Below are 16,751 nucleotides of genomic sequence, written 5' to 3' on the forward strand. Positions count from 1 at the left end.
ACAAACATGGAGCGCCTCATCAAGCATTTTATCACTCGTAACCCACCAGAACCGCACCAGCATCATCCTCATCATCCTACTTCTCGATCTTATCATCGATTTAATGAACAAGAAGAAGAAGAAGAAGAAAGAAGGGGATACGGTAATAACGATTCACAGGAACATCGAGGACGAGGACAGCGACGCGTTTCTACTATCGCAGCAAGAGACCAAGATCCCGAAGAAAGCAGCGAGCAAGAAGATACACAGTCAAGTACAGATGAAGAGATGGATTTTACTATGCCGCGAAGACGTCGATGGCGGCACGCAAGGAGACTTGGCCACCGCCCTCATCATCAACACCATCAATATGTAGTACGTACTAGTGGAGAAAGACGGTCTGGTTACCCAATGTCCCGCTACCCTTATCTACACCCTCATCAATACTGGATGCCCACTGTTCCCTATACCCATCAAGTCGGATATTCTGGTGTGCTAATCAATGCTAGAGCCCCGCTGGTTCCGGTGACCTTCGCTCCTCCATTTCTTCCGTCACCACCACAACATCATCAGCATCCATTACATTCACCCTATTGGTTTGGTCCTAGTCCTCCTCCACTTCCCATAAACCGCTCTCCACCCTTAAGATTGTAGTTGCCATGCTATCAACATAATATGTACTCTTTGTTTAGAGCTCTTTGCAACATTAATGATATTATATGGTTGGATTTGGTAGGAAAGAACAGGGGGGAATATGATATCCATCGTGGGGGTAAAAGAGCAATTTGGATAAGAGTGGGAGGAAAGGAAATTACGTAGATATTTCACCACTTCAAACAATCTTGACCAAGCGATAGATGATAACCTTGCCTTCCTGTCTTGCTTCGTCAAATATGTCCGAACTACAACCTGCCGGTCCGAGCCAACCTCGTCCATCCATCGTCAGGTAGTTTCTTTTCATGAAGCCGTTCTGTTTTTCCCATCCTACCGCCTCTAATGGACTTCCTAGATCGTCGATGTTGGGTACAGCCGAAATGTCGAAACTTTCCTTGGCCATATTGAAAAACATGTTTTCATCTTCGCGTTTGAGACCACGACGCTTGTAGCCCAGATAAACGACGGTCTTGCCAGGCACACAAAGGGCTTTCAAGGTGCTGACGAGCAACGGAAAGCACTTTGGATCGTACAGCACATCACTCGCCAGAACAATATCCGGTCCTCCACCCTGCTGTTTCATCAAATGTTTGGCTTCTTTTGCACTGCCCCAGCACAGCTTTTCAATGTGAATGTGCTGGTCCGACTGGTTGCTGTTGTTGCCAGCATTCAGGCGGTGGTTTTCGCGGATCAGACCAAGAGCTTCTGGCAAATCAGTCAGCGTCAGGCGGCAAGTATGTTGTGGTCTGGACCGACGTAGCAGCAAACCAAGCAGCAAGCCGATACAGCCGGTACTAAATGGAACGGGCATGTGAGTAAAAGACCATAATATGAATTCGGAAATCGGAAGATAAATTATTTACCCGGCACTCAAGTCAAGCACATGCTTGCCATCCAAGCATGTTGGTTCCTGCATGATTTTTTTCGCAAACATGTCGGATAGCACTAACGCCGAGTCCCAAATCTTTCCTGGCGTCCCCATTTTCCATATCTCCTTAACAACAAAGTATCGGTCGTCTAACGCTGCCATTGTTGCTGGTGATGGTGACAAAGGTGATGACACCGTTGTTGTATCCGATTCGCCACCGCCAAACCGGTGCAAACTTGATAGATCAAACATCCGATAAATTGTATCGCTACGAATGTTTTCATTGCCGCCCATGTTCCACTCAATTGCATTTGTTGCTAGCATCTTTGGAGGCTTCTTCTTGAGCTCTAGAGAACCCAAAGTCAACGGAAGAGCGTCGACAGTTTGGTAAGCATTGCTTACGGGAGCAATGCGTACCAGATATTTTGCTTTTGTCGTATACTGCATCATGCAGCGCGCATCCTGGATGAGGCTTACTTTGATTTCAATGCCACCTTGTCCATTGTGGTGAAACCCAGGCTGGTCGGCCACGGCAAGGGAGCTGCTGTCCCATGCATCGACTTGAAGAGGGCGATATGACAGCTCTAGTTCCGGAGGAGCGCGCACTAAACCACCGCGATCCGTGTCCACTACAAATAGCTGGCAGCTTATGTGCATGCGGCAGCTAGCGTTTCGATCGCCCTTGAGCGATAGTCCTAGCTCGTTGACCACCTCCAGGTCAATGCGATACCACGTATCGAGCGTTAAGCAATGCGGGAACGGCCGCAACAGAACAAGTCGATGCAGTATCGAATGGCGATGCAGACTTTGGTAAAAGTCGTTTTCGTCGGTGGTGGTATGATCTTCGACCATTTGAATCTGGAACTTGGCTGATCGTTTGCGTAATGCATCGCACACGATTAAAGGCGATATGGCTTCCATTGACATTGTGTTGTCTTTATCCTTTCCTGGGTTCGGAGGAAAGGGGAGGAGGAGGAGAGGAAAGGGTATATGGAAATAAGGAAAAGAAGGGTGGTGGAGAGGAAGAAGGGAGCGGGGTACGATGATGTTGCCGGTGCTGTTTAAAAAAAATCCGCCTATGGCTTTTTTGTGTGTATAAAGAACAGAATGTGTGTGTACCTGTGCGCTAACTTTTCTGTGACACTGTGGCTTTCGTGTTTGAGATTAATGAAAAAAAAATAGCAATGCAACATGCTCCTGGATCGCATAGAGCAGCAAGGTTAAAAAACGCACGCATCCTCCCTTCATGCATGTAAGTCACACCCGGCGGTTTACCAAGCAGACGGTGATTTTGATCAGTTGTGGATGATATACATTTTCATTGTCTTTTTGGCATTCCATTAGAAAGAAGGGGTGGTTGTGCAGGGCTTGACCATAAGTCGCGCCGGGGAGAAGGGGGAAATTTGGTGTAAATGTGGGGGATAGTAAGTGAAGCCGCATCAACAAAGCTCAGTGTCTCGACAAGTTCTGCAGGATTTATTATATTTTGAACGTGCGCTCTATGCTTCGACAATGGTACCAGGGGCCTTGGGATCCTTTCTCAGATCCAGCATAAGCTGCTTCATTCTGCTAACGTCGCGCGTGTGATGTGCTGACTTTGCATTCGAGACGTCGAATTCACGAACCACGCGTTCCCACACGTTTGCTGACGATGCTTCTTCACGGTCTTTCAAGTAGTTCTCTTCGCGTTCTCTGTGTGTATTTGAAGTGCGCACGTTGTAAATATATTGAGTTATTACATATTCCCCCCATGACTTAGCCCAGCCAGCATCTTTGCTATAAAGAGTAATAACAATAAAGAGTAACGCCTCCCCCCCTCTTTATTTCTTACCTGTTCTCTTCAATGGTCCGTTGCTTCTTTTCATTGTAGTCCTCATAAAACTTGTCAATCTCCTCGCGGGCGCGTTGGATCGTTTCTTGCTTCTTGTTCTCCGCCTCTTCGTCTCGTTGAGCGATCAGCTCTTTTTGCTTCTCGCGCCATTGTCTGTTCAACGCGACAGTCAATAATCACGCACACACGACTTATAGCTAACCTAGCTATCTCCCCCACTTATCAGTTCGCCTTATTGTCATTTTTTTTACCTGACGACTTCAGGCTCCTCATCGGGCAGCATTGCCTTGTGGAAAGCCTATCGGTAATTTAATATGACATAACCAATAAGTACCCTATTTGTGGGGAATAGGCATATCTGAAATATGAAAGCAATGATATTTACCTGCGAGCTTTCAAGCTCTTCAGCTTTAGGAAAATCGGATTCAAATGCAGAGTAATCGCCTGCTCCAGAGCCAGGAGTAGTAACGTTTTGTGGCGAAAGAGCTGAAGAACCCTGGGTAGGAGACATGACTGATGTTGTTGCGGCAGCACCAGATGACGATGGTGGTGTTGGCGAGCTCATCAAATCCGCTACACCATCGGCAGCAATGTTGGTGTTAACGTCGCCAGATGAGAAAAGGTCAGCATCTTCGCCGAGAGCAGCGCGTTCGCGTGCCAAGAAATCGGCAGTAGGATCGTTGGAGGAATTAAAGTCACCAAAGTCAGACATGGTTTGTGTGGTATGTGTGTTGATTGTGTTGCTTGGAGCAAAGAGTCCTTCCTTCTACTGTCCCGCCAAGCTCGACTCGCCTATTCTGCAATCGGGAATTCAATCTTAAACAGGCTACATTATCGCAGCCCAGCCCTGTTTTCTATTTTTCCTAACACAAGTTAATACTGGGCAGCAACGCCTCCATTTATTAATATACATAATATATGTTTAGCTTTCAGGTTATATATAGCGAGAGTAAAAAGAGAGAGAAGAAGAACACAATAATATATATATATATATATATATAAAGGATAATATAACAAATAATGTAATAAAGAACAAAAGAAATGTGTATCAAGAATTATTCTTGTAATTGATAGGAGCCGCTGAGAGCACTGGATGAGCGCTCAAGCTCCCACTGCTGTCTCAGATCCTCCATGCTACCACTGCTGTAGCGATAGGCCACCTTGGCTTGAGACGCTCGTGTGGGCGTTTGTGATAAGCGATCAAATACGTTGCCTGCACTATGTGCCCTCTCCATAGCCATGGAAGATGCGCTTGGCACTGGTCCAATATGCGGACGTGGAGGTTGCTGGTACCGTTGTTGATATGACATTGTTGCCACAGGCTGAGTAGATTGAGAATGGGGCTCGTAGTAGTGCTCCCCATCGTATTGCTGCATGGATAGCTCGCGCAGTGACGATCGTCTTCGCTGTGGCACAGGTGGTTGTTGCAATGAATAAGCACGCTTCCTTAATGATCCATGCGAGGAATGCTGGGAGGAAGAGTGGTCTGATTGCATCGAAGAGCGGCGGATATGGTTACTCCGTACGGAGGACGGTGTGGATGATTCACGCTCCGTGCTGTATCTTGCAAACTCGCTTGGGTTAGCCATCACGAACGGAATTGGGGATTCGCTGCCATTTGCCATACGCTGTTGCCACGATAACCGACGCTAATGATAACGTCGTTTAGAGCAAGGTACAACTTTTTCCCTTCGTATCATCGCATTTTGGATATCTTATACCTGAATCATATTCAAAAATCTATCGGGGGAAGGCGTTGCCTCTCGAGCGGGAGCGTGTCGATTGCCCTTATCCGTCAAAGAGACTGGTGGTCTGACGCCACTACCCGCACTGCCACGGGTACTACCACCGTTGTTTGATGATCCGGTAACATAGGTCGGCGAAGTGACAGGAGAGGGTGGCGGCAATAACACTTCGTCGTTGGTGCCATTAAATGATGCAATAGATGACCGACGTGAATCAATAAGCGGCTCTGGTGTGCTAACAACACCACGAATTCCGTCTTCGTAAATCTTATCAAAAATGGTGTTGCCGCTGTTGATATACTCTTCAATCTTGACGTCGATTGCGCTGTCGTTATCACCAGCAACAGCTTGGTTTCGACTTCCTCGTCTGCCGCTACCCTGGCCTCTTTCTTCGAGCTTGCGAATGCGTCGCTCATTTTCCACAGTCGTTGTAATTGCAGCCCGTTTCATCACAATGAGTGTACGGCGCAAGTCGTGTACCGTCTTTTCCAGATTTTGGATGGTGACCTGACGATTCGTGTCGCTCATGCGCAAGTTCATGATGTCTTCAACCAGAGCTTCGGCAATGGCCTTGGCTTCATCAAGTTCGAGGGTCTTGATTAGTTTAGAGAGGATATCGTAGGCCATTTCTGGAGCAGCAGATGCCGGCACGCTGTATTGCTCCTCAAAGGCGTCCATATCGGCCCAGCCGTCACCATTTGCATTCTCTCGAGGAGTAAATGACTCGTTGATGATATCGTCGGCAAAAGCAACGCGTTTTTCGATAGGTGGACGGTGCTGGTGCTGGTGCTGGTGCTGGTGGAAGCCATTGACGCTGCCGTTGCCGCTGCCACCCGAAGCGATGCTTCCTGTTTCACTACCTTCAGAAGAGGCAAGGGCATCACCTGCAGCCTCCGATTGCAAAGCACGCACCCGCGCGGACAAGTAGGATATTTCGGCTGAAATGAGGTCGATGCGCTCATCCGTAAAGTCAAGCGCAAGAGTATCCATGGGCTGGCTAGTCGCCTCAGCATTCTCCTTTTCGGCCAAATAGATATGGCGACGTTCTTCAATCAGCTCGAGTTTCTCTGCTGCCAACCGTTCGCGTCGGAACAACAGTTGTTCCATTTCCACCACGGCCTGTTTGCCCTGGATGAACTGGTAAAGAGCACTGTCCAGCAACTGCTTTTTGCGCGTGACGCGGACTTGCACGGGTATCTTGTTCATTCTCTTGCGCATGGCCTTGCGGTCACCCAGTCGATTGGCGCGACGGGAAATCAATGCGAAGCTGCCACCGATAATATGGGTCACCTTGCCAAGCAGTCGTTCGTCGAGCACACCACCTTCGCGTACAGCCTTCTTGAGAACATTTGTCAGCTGCTTGAGCTGTTGGTTGTTCATGACCGCTTCTTCATCCCGTCGTTTGAGTGTCACACGCTGTTGCTCGTGCTGACGTTCCAATTTCCGACGAGCAAGGTTGGCTTCTGCATTCAGTCGCTGCAACTGTTGGATCTTGCGATCTTGAAGCGACGACTGCTCACGCACACGCTCAGCTTCTTGCTTCATACGCTTAATCATGCGTTTCTTTTCCACCTTGAGCGTTTCTACATTGACGCGCAACGATCGCAACAAAGTTTCGTTTTGGTTACGCGTAGACTGCATCGTCATGGTTGTTTGCGAATACTTGCGCTTGAGCTCCTGGATCTGCGATAACAAGTGCTTCATCTTGGCTTCGTAAGCGTGTCGGATCTCGATCAAGTGTTGTTTTTCTTTCACTTGCACAGTCATTTCCGACTTGCTGGACATGCGTGTTCGCGTACGTGAGATTGCTTGGTCACGCTCACGTTGTAAGACATCAAGTTGGGTTTGCAGTTGTGAAATACGGTCATCAAACTTGCGTCGCATGAATGAGTACTCGTTTTCGGATTTCTCGAGGTGCGAAACAAGTTCTTCTTTGACACGGATGTCTGACTGAATTTGATGCAGCATGCGAGCGAGCTGTGCATTGTGCTTCCCGTTGCTGCTGCTGTCAGGAACGACGATATTGGTAGTAGCTGTTTCCGCGGCATAGCCATCGGGTGATGTTGAAGAGTTGTTGCTGCTGCCGCTGTCGTCTACTAAAATCTCATTCTTGCGTCGCTCACTATCTGGACCATCCCATGCAGGAACTGCCTAAAAGAAGAAAACCAGCTCTAGTCAGTTAATGCTGAACATTCGCTTTTTTGTGTTCGGAACGTAGTATATATAGGATACGGCGAAATAGTCCTTACTAAGGTTTCGATTTCGTCTAACAACGCGTTGCCAAGTAGGTCTGTATCTTCAACAGGCGAGCGTGCTGGTGTAAAGTTGCCTTCATCCGAAGAAGTACGTTGTATGTCTTTCTCCTCATAGAGGGACTTTTCGTTCTCCTCGAATTCCTGTATGGAAATAGGCGATCAATTGAGTATCTGCTACTATCTATGCCTTTTGGTGCGTATGTAAATTTACCCTTAGCTCTTCTTCCCAGTCGCGTGCAGCATCGTCAAGAGGTTTGGCGAGATCCAGCACATGCATTCCCTTTTGTATTTCCTGTCTAGCTTTGGCGATGCTGTCTCTAACTTCTTGTCGAATCTCATCATCGTCTTTGCTGAGAGTATACTGCGGGGTGATGATACCCGCTTCGCGTTGGCGCTGAACCCGTGTGCTAGAGCTTTGAGAAAGCACCGGTCGTCGAGCAGAATGCTTGGATTTTACTCGGGCAGTGTGCACAGATGTCGTATTGCTGCTGTTGGGAGTGATATGATGACGACGACGCGATCTGCGACTTTTACGCTGGCTTGTAGTAGACGTGCTCATAGACAAAGAAGCAGCAGCAGCAGCAGCACCTGACTTTTGAAACGAGGAGCTAGCCATCATCATGGCTTGCATAGCCATAGGCTGTGCGTTCTCTAAAAATGCAAGACGATCACGTGTATCTTGCAGTTCGTTTGTGAGATCCTGAATTGTTTTCTGGTACTGGACGATAATGGGATGTGACGACGCCTGTTTTGGCACTGATGTTGCTGTTGCGTCACCATGAACGCCATCCGGTAATGATGTGGCTGATTCATCTTTCAGAAATTCGCCTAGTTCGCGCTCCATAATAAGCGTATCACGCTCGCTCGTGACCTGGATTAGATTTGTCGACATGTCTTGGAGCCGCTCTCGAAGTCGACCGACCTCGGCACGGAGGGCCTTGTTTTCGCTGCTGTCACCTGTAGAAGCGGAGGCAACATCGCCCGTAGCGCCACTAGCACGGAGCGCGGCAATCTCCATCCGGAGTCGTGCAATGTAGGCGCGCAACTGGTTGATTTCGATAGAGCTGCCGGCAAAGTCTTGGTTGATAGTGACCCGGTTCTTGATGTTCCGCGCACGATTGGCATACTTGAGCGTGTTCAATGTCTCCATAAAATTCGAATCCGAAGGTGACACACAAGCCAGCATGAGGGTCTGGCTGTTGCCGCCAAGGGAGTCTTGAAGGAGTCTCGTGAGTTTAGAGTCTCGATATGGGACGTGTGTTGCCCGCCGGGTCTCATCTCCGAGTGCGGAAATGACGTTGCCTAGTGCCAAAAGACCAGAGTTGATCGCGATGCCTTCTTTAGCACGGTCGCCTTGTGCGTTGGTTCGTTTCAACTGTATTATTCCTATTGTTAGGACACCTTTTGCTTGTGCTTAAAATAGCAAAAAATAAATTCAAACTTTTTTTTTACTCTTTCAGATCCGGCCAAGTCAACAAAATGAAACTTGCTCGTGAATGCCTTGTCACTTCCATCTTCTTCGCGCCGTTGTTGTTTGAGAATCACTGAAAAGATAGCGTGTGAGCGAGACGAGACGGTGTTCATGTCTGTGGATCCGGTGGTTCTGCACAGTGAGCCCTTGGCAAGGTACCCGAGCAATTCATCTGGACTTGAGCAACGTTCCTCTCGGACACCACTCCAATAAATGTTGCCAGCAATGTCTTCACGAACAGATATTTCAGCAGCTGCAGCGGCATTGTTGACGCCTTTTTTGCGTTGCAAAGTGTTTGGATTTAAAAGATCAACGAATTCCTCGTTGTACAACTCTAAAAATGATACGAGGATTTCGTATTTGAAATCTGGGTCCTCTTTAGCGCGCTTCTCCATGTTCTCAAAAAGATCGACCATGCAACGCGGTACAATGCCTATAAAAAACCATTTAATTGTCATAGAAGTCGTATTTCTTAGCGCGATTTTTCATTGTTATGGGTACTGGATATGCCAAAGTGCGTTTATTATCAGATATACCTTCTTCTTCACGGGCAGTTGTATTGTGCAAACCAGTGCCCATGCTGTACGTCTTGCCCGATCCAGTTTGTCTATATGTTAAAAGGTAAGTTTGTTGCTGAGGGTATGATTTATGCGCTATGCAGCAGTAAGGTTGATCTTACCCGTATGCCAAAATTGTAGCATTGAACCTAGTCAATTTTCTCTCTTTTAGTGATTTGATCATTCCACGTCGTAGTTAAGGGGTAGGGTTGATTCGTGGTGGTGATAGTATCATTATTTTTTTTGGCACAATGTTTTTTTCTTATTTACCCATCCATAAACTTTTCTAAAAGTGGTCCTGCAGCGGATTTATAAACGTGCGGTTGCATCGTATTGCTGTCAAACACATAGTCATACGTGAACGACTTATCCGTGCCAATCAAGATTTGAGGCTCATTAGGAACATAAGAAAGACATTCGGTACAGTTCTCGAGTTGCTCCTTTTGTGTCAATGGGCGAACACGCAGTCCAACTCTATATGTACAAAATGGTAAATGGTGTGCACAGACAATGGGGGATTTCAGGTCATTCGTCATTCAATCGGAACTGAGCCCCGATTGCGCTCCCCTCTCACCCAACTCCCACCTCTCTCAAAGAACGTTTATTAACTTACCTCACCGCGGTAGCTGCCATTCGGTGAGGGATGTATTACAAGAAAGAAGAGAGAAAATAAAACAAATAAAAAAAAGAAGAAAGTTGAATTTGTCAAATCAAGCAAAAGAAGTGATGAAAGTGAAAGAGAGAAGGAAGGAAAAGGTTATTCACAAATGGACTAGAAGTAACAGTGAGAGAGGGAGAGAGAGAGAGAGGAAGGGTTTGCCCTGAGCAGTGAAACGTCAGAGTTGGCCAATACGCAAGGGCTGCCAGTTGAGCGCGCACACCTTATGTTAGTGAAGGAGCAGATGGCTCGTTTGTCCCGGCCATGGGTGCACAAGAGTGATAGGGTTGCACAAGCTAAAAAAAACAGTGGAACCATTCCGGTTAATTCAAAAATAAAAAACCTTGGAATAGTCGTGTATGTGTCTAAGTATTTGCATGCCATCTCCTCTTGTTGTATTCGTTTCTACTTCTGTATTGCATCAGCCTATGTGTTTTGAATATACGGTTGTTTCCTAGCAACATGTGTTCCTTGGACGACGCTCGCAATCGTTTTGCAGCTGTGCGCTGTTGTCAATGCACCAATGCTTCATAATGCAGACGCGAATTGACGCCAGGGGACCAGAAAAAGAAAACATGTGAGTAGATTGATGTTGTTCGTTTGGTTGCACATTACCAGCGCTAAACAAACAAACAAACAAAGAACTCCAGCTTGGTCTGGGGATATCGTATCTCTTTCATATCTTTTCACATTGATATTTCTGCTTTTTTCCATTTACGCAACCCCCATCATTATTTAAGGTGCTGATGGAACATACATATCATGCTATTTCTGTTCCCGTTCCTTCCGGAAAGGTAGTACAGAACAAGTACTTTGTTAGTATATTGCAGACTTAGTATGGCGAGATAGCAATTACTTGCTGCTTAAACACATTCTGTTCTGTATATCGATGTGGACTTGAACATTATGCAATCCGGCGAGTCAGTGGACTGACCACATGGTGCCCTCCTTATGTGCCTTGATATCTGTTTGAAATGTATCAGCGACGCATGTAGGACAATAGCACACTGCTATATATGATAAGTGCTTTAAAATTTATGAAGGTTACCACCAGACTACACAAAGTATCCTAGGCGGAGCGTTTACTGTCGTGCAACATTGTGGTGCTGCATCTCCGGAGTATCTGTTATGTACGTTAGCAATCAAGTAATCCTATGTTTGATGTGGATGCCCGTAGTTTAATAACGTGTTTTGATCATGCTACAAATGTACCTGAGTTTATATATGCGTGTTATGTGCTATATGAGTAGTCTATTTCAGTTCCGCCATGTATCAGGACGATTATGCTTCCAAATTGTTCTCCCACTTTTTTCTTGATATAAAATGTATGCACATCTTTGTCAAATGGTTAGTCGGTCAAATACATGTGTCTCGAGGCATAAACATTACTGTGATAATATACCGCCACGAGAGAGAACAAAATAGCTCTACTGATGTAGTAAGTGCAGTAAAAGGATACTGTACTGACTTATTGATACATGGCTGCATTATTCTTCAAAGATCCTTTCAAAAAAACATACCATCCGCCATGAATTTCGTATGAAGATTACAAGTTGAAACCATAACCTTTCATTAAAGATGTTTACTGGCTATATTATCATACTTGTCCTTCTTTCGAGGATAATCCAGTACTTTGTTCCCTTCTGTACGATTTTTATTACTGCGTATCTGGTTAATCCCAGTCGAATTTCTGGTCGCGGTGTGTCAAAAGGACGATCTCTTCTCGGCTAACCAACAATAATCTCATACCCACTTTTACTCTGCCTTTTTCCCTTTTTGGTCTGACGACTGTAAAGAGCATACAATGAACGCCTTAAAACGTAACGTCAATTATATGCTTCGGTAGAACAAAACAGACGTTTTCTTAGTTTGGTTGCAACTGATGCTTTTATTTCTTTTAAACATAATCCACAGGAGCTTCAAACATCAGAAAATTAAGTGAACTACAAGGCGAACGTAAGGATCTTTTGGATAAATGTGGCGACGACTTTGGAGCAACAGCGATCGGCGGTCAAGTGCAATTTGGCAATGAGGTTCGCACATTCGGTTCTTTTTTTTTTTGCTCGTTCATGACTCCTACGCACGTTTATGCATGTTTTCAACGGATCCATAGAACGTCTTTTTAATCCGGCTTGCTCTTAAATCCGTTATTTTAGTATCGAGTACACTCAGATCAAGTCGCAATTATTGCAATGTCGGTTAATAGCGTAACGAATAAAAATACTCAAGCGGGTGCTTATGCCATCGTATGGTTGGATAAAGAACGTGACAATGAGTTTGGCACGCATAACGGTCCAGCAACGGGAAGCCTGATATTTCTTTTGAAGGTAAGATTTTCCCGCCAACCCATTACACACAACTGCATAAACTGTTCTCGTCCATTCTTAATAAATATTCATGTCTTATCTTATATGGGATGGATATGTAAATATAGGCTGTGCAAGACGTGCTTCGACAATCTGATTCTAGTAAACCGCTCATCATTGCCTCAAACAACCATCTAGTTTGCAACTGTAACGAACCAAATATATTCTTTGAACATATTGCCATTGTTGGTTTCTTTCTTTCTGCTAATGCTTGTAATACCATCGTAGTTATCAATGGCGAAACACCATCCATTAGTAAGGACAACTCTCATCTGGGGACACATCTTAAGTCCATTGAAAATTATATCAAAACAAGAACAGCTCCAACGCACAGCTATTGGGTAAGAAGCTGTTCGTTTTGTGGACTAAAATGTTAGCTGTAGCAGGTTGAGCGTAGAAGGAAATATATAAAGTAATACCGTATATGATACTAACCTCTTACTTTAAAAGCTCAATGCAGGAAAAACTAGAGATTCAAGGGTTCAGAGGTTCTATGATTTGGCAAAAGACGTAGCAAGTGTAGCCCGCAAACTCTGGTACAGTAATATCTTTGGTTCATGCTTACTATGTTTCTGTGTTTATTGGGGGTTTTAACCTTGTTTACCCGAAAAACACACACTAGGTTGGACAAGGGATCCGGATTTAGGGAAGAAGCAGTTAAATCAGCATCACCCGCCCCTGACCGTCGTTCACCTTCTTTACCGCGAAACGAACGGCAGCAATCCGAAGTACGACTACCCGAAATTCCACCGTCGCTATCGGCTGGCCATGGTAAGCCCGAGAATTTTCTGTCAATAGAATATAAAGTGCAATGTCGAAACCCATTTTGTTTCCTAGGTGCTGGATTGTCAACAAGAGCAATTGAAGATATAGACAGACAACGAGCAAAACTTATACAAAGATACGGAATGGAAATCGCAGTGGTAGGATGAGCCTTCTTTTCTGTTCCAAAAGAAAAAAAAACAGCATCTTAACCTGAAAGATATTTTTGCTGCTTCGCATATGCTATAGGCTACGAACAGAGGGGAAGACAGAATAGCTGTGATTGGAATGTCCGTAGAGCAGCCGGATGCATCCAATTGTCAGCTTGGAGGATATGGAGTCGTTTGGCTAAGATGTAACTACAAAATCCAACTCGCCAGTCATTATGGTCCAGATTCGAAGTCTATGATTTTCCTCTTACAGGTATGCGATAAGCGAGACATCTATTGTCTGAAGTACATCTTCTACTACTAGCAACATGCATTTACATCTTGAAACGTCACGCATTACTCAGTTTCTTTATTTAATAGGCTGTACAGGCTGTCCTTGACAGATGCTCACGTACTAGACCTCTTATTATCGCCCTTAAAAACCAGTCAATTGTCAATTGTAAGTATAGAGAGAGGGGGGGCATGAATGTGATTGTACCTCAATTTTTACTGATACTAACGTTTTCTCGGTTTACAAAAGTTATAAACGACGGGACGCCTCTATCAATCAGCAGGAAGAGTACACTATTGGAATCGGATGTTGAAAATATTACAAATTTACTACAAAGGAGAGAAGCACGGACACGCGCTATTCTGGTGTGTATTCAAAGTCTGTTGAAATATGTTCAAAGAAGGAAAAAAAGACATACTGACCCTTGTTATACTGCTTTTTTTAAAACCTTTGAACGAAAGATAACCGCAAATGGAGTAAATGCTTGGATGAATGGCTTTTATAGTTTGTCTATGCAAGTAGCAAGTGATGCTCGGAAAACGGGGTAAGATTTTTCTGTTATGTTCTTTACATATTGTTTTTTTACTCATGCATTATACACATAGATTAATGAAACAAACCAGGGAGACACAGTACTCTCTCCAACCAGCACTGTCTCCGCAACTCTCGAGCCAAAAACATCAACAGCAAATCCAAGCGCACGAAGACGTACCATATCAACGAGAAAGGTCCAGATATTCAGACTGGAGTTTAAGTGAACTTGAGGATGAGCGAAAGCGAATCCTGCAGCAATTCCAGTGCCAAGTCGGGCATGTATGGTTATATAAAACGAATTTGCTTAAAGAATGGTTACTGAAACTAAAAGAAACCCCCTCTTGTAATCACCAGGACCCAGACAAGCTTGGGCAGATAATAGTAACTGTGGCAATGTCGGTAGACTCTCCAAAAGAAAATGGAAACCAACTGGGTGGCTACGGTGTTGTATGGTTTCACGAAGGATTTCCAAATCAAGTAGGCTATTATGATGGCCCATTCAATGGTACTTCGATATTTATCTTACTGGTAAGTAGCTATTTTGTGGTTTAAAGTACCTGTGTAGCATTTGAAGTCGATCGTAAATTGATTGTTAATATATACATCTATATATTAGGCTATGCGAGATGCTTTGGTTGCAAGCCGCCCGGATCGACCTTTACTCATAGGCATGAAACACCAGGCTGTCTACAACTGTAAAGTATTTTAATATTATGTACTATCACCGTGGACGCTGTTGCTATATCACAGAGATCATTAATCATCAATTCTATAACAAACCCACTAGATATGAGCGGTCACAGTAAGAAAATTCCATTTGAGTCACTGCTGACACCATATGTTCAAGAAATCAACGAATTGATTTCAGGAAGAACAGCGTCGGTGGAACTCTTTCTGGTAATTAAGATAGGAGTGATCGGAAAAGCATAGGAAATGTTATGTTGTTATGTTGTCACTGATGATTACATAGATCAAGGGCACCCAAGATAAGCCCTGGCATGAGCTACTCTATGATATCGCGAAGACTGTAGCTAGGGAAGGTCGCAAACAAAGGTAGTATTGATTGATCTTCACACTTTCATTGAATGCTGTCACACGTATGTGTATAACTCTATTCATACCGGTCTCAACGTTTTTCAAAAAAAAAACCAGGAATTATGAAGGAGTCTCCAGACGACGAAATTTGCCGTCGCTACCTGCTGCAGAAGAACCATTTACAGCTGGCTTGTATACTGACCACCAAATCAGAAAAGAGGAGGGCTTCACGGATCACGCAAACCACCCGTTGTCGCCGCCAGCTGCTGTCCTACCACCTACTGCGCACTCGCCGACTGGTACTACCTCAAACCTTGAAAATGAGCATCATCTGGAAGGAATTCATCCAGCACGTGCAGCAATGCTAGGTTTGCTTGATAACCCGTCACCTATAGAAGAAGAAGAAGAGCAGTGCGCTACCAAGAAGCGTCCTATCGAGGAAACATCCGATAATGATGCAGTGAGGGATGAATCATTGGATGCAAACAAAAGGAGAAAAACAACAGTGGATGATCATGATCATGATGGCGAAGATGAAACTGTCAAAACCTCGCTGAAGCAACTATTGGACTTTAATGATTGGCATACGGCTGTCGGAAACTTCAAAGATTGGGTAGATGGGATGCTTTGGGGATAACGGCGTCCTTTACTCTCCACCACGACATGTACTCCAAGAAACGGGGTTGTATTACGCTTTGTGAAAACTTTTTCAACATGTAACAGTACTTTAGGAAAAAGAAAACCCTTGTATTCTATTGGTGTTGTTATTAGTACATAGTAATTCTTGTTAAATAACATAAAAGAAAAAGAACGCTACAATAAAGTTTGTATTGGCTTTATTCGGGTATGGGTGCTTCTCCCTTGGCTAGGTACACTACCCATCTACTGTATTATCAATCATTATGTATGAGAGGTTCAATATCATACTCTATTGTAGCTGCGCGTTGTCTTGGAGAGTATGTCAGCTGTCAAACCGGTATGTACTGGAGTTTCCTCCCAGTTAGCATCGTAGTAAATTCGGTTTGCGTCGCTGGAAAGGTAGATATTGTGTCGAGTGCATTTGCGCTGTTGTCTCTGCGCGCTCATTGTGTAGTGTCCATCAGGAGTATATTGAGCCAATCCGTGGCATTGGCATGCGTAGGATGCTGAGAAGAAGGGGCTTCGCCGTATACTTGATTGACGAGTATTTACATCTACGTTTTGTCCTGCTTGTAGCTCGCGCATGGAAAATTTCAAAAGTGCCCCCAATTCCAAACCGTACCGACGTCAAAGAACACCAAATGTAACGTGCCACGGGCTCTTAAGGTCCATATGCAGGATTGTCCATTACCATATTCTGTTTAATTGGATCAAAATGATGAATTAGACTAGTACATAGCATACACAGGTTGAGGCATACGTCCGACTACATACACATGTACTGTATGTGCTGGCAGCAACATCGACACTGCGATCACACACGCGTATTATAGCGTGTCATGTAAAGCGCGTTTTGCAATTTCTCTTATGTGTAGTTAGCAGTTGCATGGTTATTGTATTATTTTAACTGGAATTCAATTGTTTGAGGCTGATCATTCAAGAAGGTTCTTGTCATA

At 44.8% G+C, this 16,751-nt stretch overlaps 7 protein-coding genes across 7 annotated transcripts; 4 read left to right on the forward strand and 3 right to left on the reverse strand.

The window, feature by feature from the left end:
• Positions 1-6: 6 nt before the first annotated feature.
• Positions 7-634, forward strand: BDB00DRAFT_929216 (uncharacterized protein; the record flags this gene model as incomplete). The annotated part of the gene is made up of 1 exon (XM_053128957.1): positions 7-634. One exon carries the CDS (start codon positions 7-9, stop codon positions 631-633), a length of 627 nt encoding a protein of 208 aa, XP_052979419.1.
• Positions 635-722: 88 nt separating this feature from the next.
• On the reverse strand, positions 723-2,593 carry BDB00DRAFT_386747 (putative methyltransferase-domain-containing protein). Its single transcript, XM_053117177.1, has 2 exons — positions 1,497-2,593; positions 723-1,427 (listed from the first exon to the last, which is right to left on the reverse strand). Exons 1-2 carry the CDS (start codon positions 2,426-2,428, stop codon positions 812-814), a joined length of 1,548 nt encoding a protein of 515 aa, XP_052979420.1. The 5' UTR covers positions 2,429-2,593; the 3' UTR covers positions 723-811.
• Positions 2,594-3,000: 407 nt separating this feature from the next.
• Positions 3,001-4,044, reverse strand: BDB00DRAFT_872672 (clathrin light chain; the record flags this gene model as incomplete). Its single annotated transcript, XM_053126990.1, has 4 exons — positions 3,001-3,193; positions 3,333-3,485; positions 3,584-3,630; positions 3,718-4,044. The coding sequence occupies 4 exons, from the start codon at positions 4,042-4,044 to the stop codon at positions 3,001-3,003; spliced, it is 720 nt and encodes a 239-aa protein (XP_052979421.1).
• Positions 4,045-4,871: 827 nt separating this feature from the next.
• Positions 4,872-9,707, reverse strand: BDB00DRAFT_387132 (uncharacterized protein). The gene is made up of 6 exons (XM_053117179.1): positions 9,483-9,707; positions 9,340-9,410; positions 8,785-9,236; positions 7,544-8,707; positions 7,327-7,473; positions 4,872-7,228 (listed from the first exon to the last, which is right to left on the reverse strand). The coding sequence occupies exons 1-6, from the start codon at positions 9,542-9,544 to the stop codon at positions 5,048-5,050; spliced, it is 4,077 nt and encodes a 1,358-aa protein (XP_052979422.1). The 5' UTR covers positions 9,545-9,707; the 3' UTR covers positions 4,872-5,047.
• A 1,807-nt stretch (positions 9,708-11,514) lies between these two features.
• Positions 11,515-13,878, forward strand: BDB00DRAFT_387209 (uncharacterized protein). The gene is made up of 11 exons (XM_053117182.1): positions 11,515-11,838; positions 11,933-12,051; positions 12,175-12,345; positions 12,453-12,531; positions 12,613-12,725; positions 12,835-12,920; positions 13,007-13,155; positions 13,222-13,307; positions 13,396-13,501; positions 13,686-13,755; positions 13,837-13,878. Exons 1-10 carry the CDS (start codon positions 11,823-11,825, stop codon positions 13,694-13,696), a joined length of 936 nt encoding a protein of 311 aa, XP_052979423.1. The 5' UTR covers positions 11,515-11,822; the 3' UTR covers positions 13,697-13,755; positions 13,837-13,878.
• Positions 13,879-15,160, forward strand: BDB00DRAFT_387457 (uncharacterized protein). Its single transcript, XM_053117184.1, has 6 exons — positions 13,879-13,952; positions 14,049-14,131; positions 14,193-14,400; positions 14,476-14,649; positions 14,738-14,836; positions 14,909-15,160. The coding sequence occupies exons 2-5, from the start codon at positions 14,076-14,078 to the stop codon at positions 14,828-14,830; spliced, it is 531 nt and encodes a 176-aa protein (XP_052979424.1). The 5' UTR covers positions 13,879-13,952; positions 14,049-14,075; the 3' UTR covers positions 14,831-14,836; positions 14,909-15,160.
• On the forward strand, positions 15,021-15,935 carry BDB00DRAFT_387185 (uncharacterized protein). Its single transcript, XM_053117180.1, has one exon. It carries the CDS (start codon positions 15,221-15,223, stop codon positions 15,791-15,793), a length of 573 nt encoding a protein of 190 aa, XP_052979425.1. The 5' UTR covers positions 15,021-15,220; the 3' UTR covers positions 15,794-15,935.
• Positions 15,936-16,751: the final 816 nt, after the last annotated feature.

Source organism: Zychaea mexicana, assembly GCF_025766255.1.
Source record: "Zychaea mexicana strain RSA 1403 chromosome Unknown BDB00scaffold_39, whole genome shotgun sequence".
Taxonomy (NCBI): domain Eukaryota; kingdom Fungi; phylum Mucoromycota; class Mucoromycetes; order Mucorales; family Lichtheimiaceae; genus Zychaea; species Zychaea mexicana.

Coding starts and splice junctions, on each gene's coding strand:
- BDB00DRAFT_386747 (XM_053117177.1), bottom strand. CDS start 2,428: ATGTCAATGGAAGCCATATCGCCTTTAATCGTGTGCGATGCATTACGC. Junction 1,428..1,496: donor GTGCTTGACTTGAGTGCCGG/GTAAATAATTTA, acceptor CGTTCCATTTAG/TACCGGCTGTATCGGCTTGC.
- BDB00DRAFT_387132 (XM_053117179.1), bottom strand. CDS start 9,544: ATGATCAAATCACTAAAAGAGAGAAAATTGACTAGGTTCAATGCTACA. Junction 9,411..9,482: donor GCTACAATTTTGGCATACGG/GTAAGATCAACC, acceptor TTTAACATATAG/ACAAACTGGATCGGGCAAGA. Junction 7,229..7,326: donor TAGACGAAATCGAAACCTTA/GTAAGGACTATT, acceptor TTCTTCTTTTAG/GCAGTTCCTGCATGGGATGG.
- BDB00DRAFT_387209 (XM_053117182.1), top strand. Junction 12,052..12,174: donor AAGTGCAATTTGGCAATGAG/GTTCGCACATTC, acceptor CCGTTATTTTAG/TATCGAGTACACTCAGATCA. Junction 12,726..12,834: donor CTCCAACGCACAGCTATTGG/GTAAGAAGCTGT, acceptor TTACTTTAAAAG/CTCAATGCAGGAAAAACTAG.
- BDB00DRAFT_387457 (XM_053117184.1), top strand. CDS start 14,076: ATGAATGGCTTTTATAGTTTGTCTATGCAAGTAGCAAGTGATGCTCGG. Junction 14,401..14,475: donor TCCAGTGCCAAGTCGGGCAT/GTATGGTTATAT, acceptor TGTAATCACCAG/GACCCAGACAAGCTTGGGCA. Junction 14,650..14,737: donor CTTCGATATTTATCTTACTG/GTAAGTAGCTAT, acceptor TCTATATATTAG/GCTATGCGAGATGCTTTGGT.
- BDB00DRAFT_387185 (XM_053117180.1), top strand. CDS start 15,221: ATGTGTATAACTCTATTCATACCGGTCTCAACGTTTTTCAAAAAAAAA.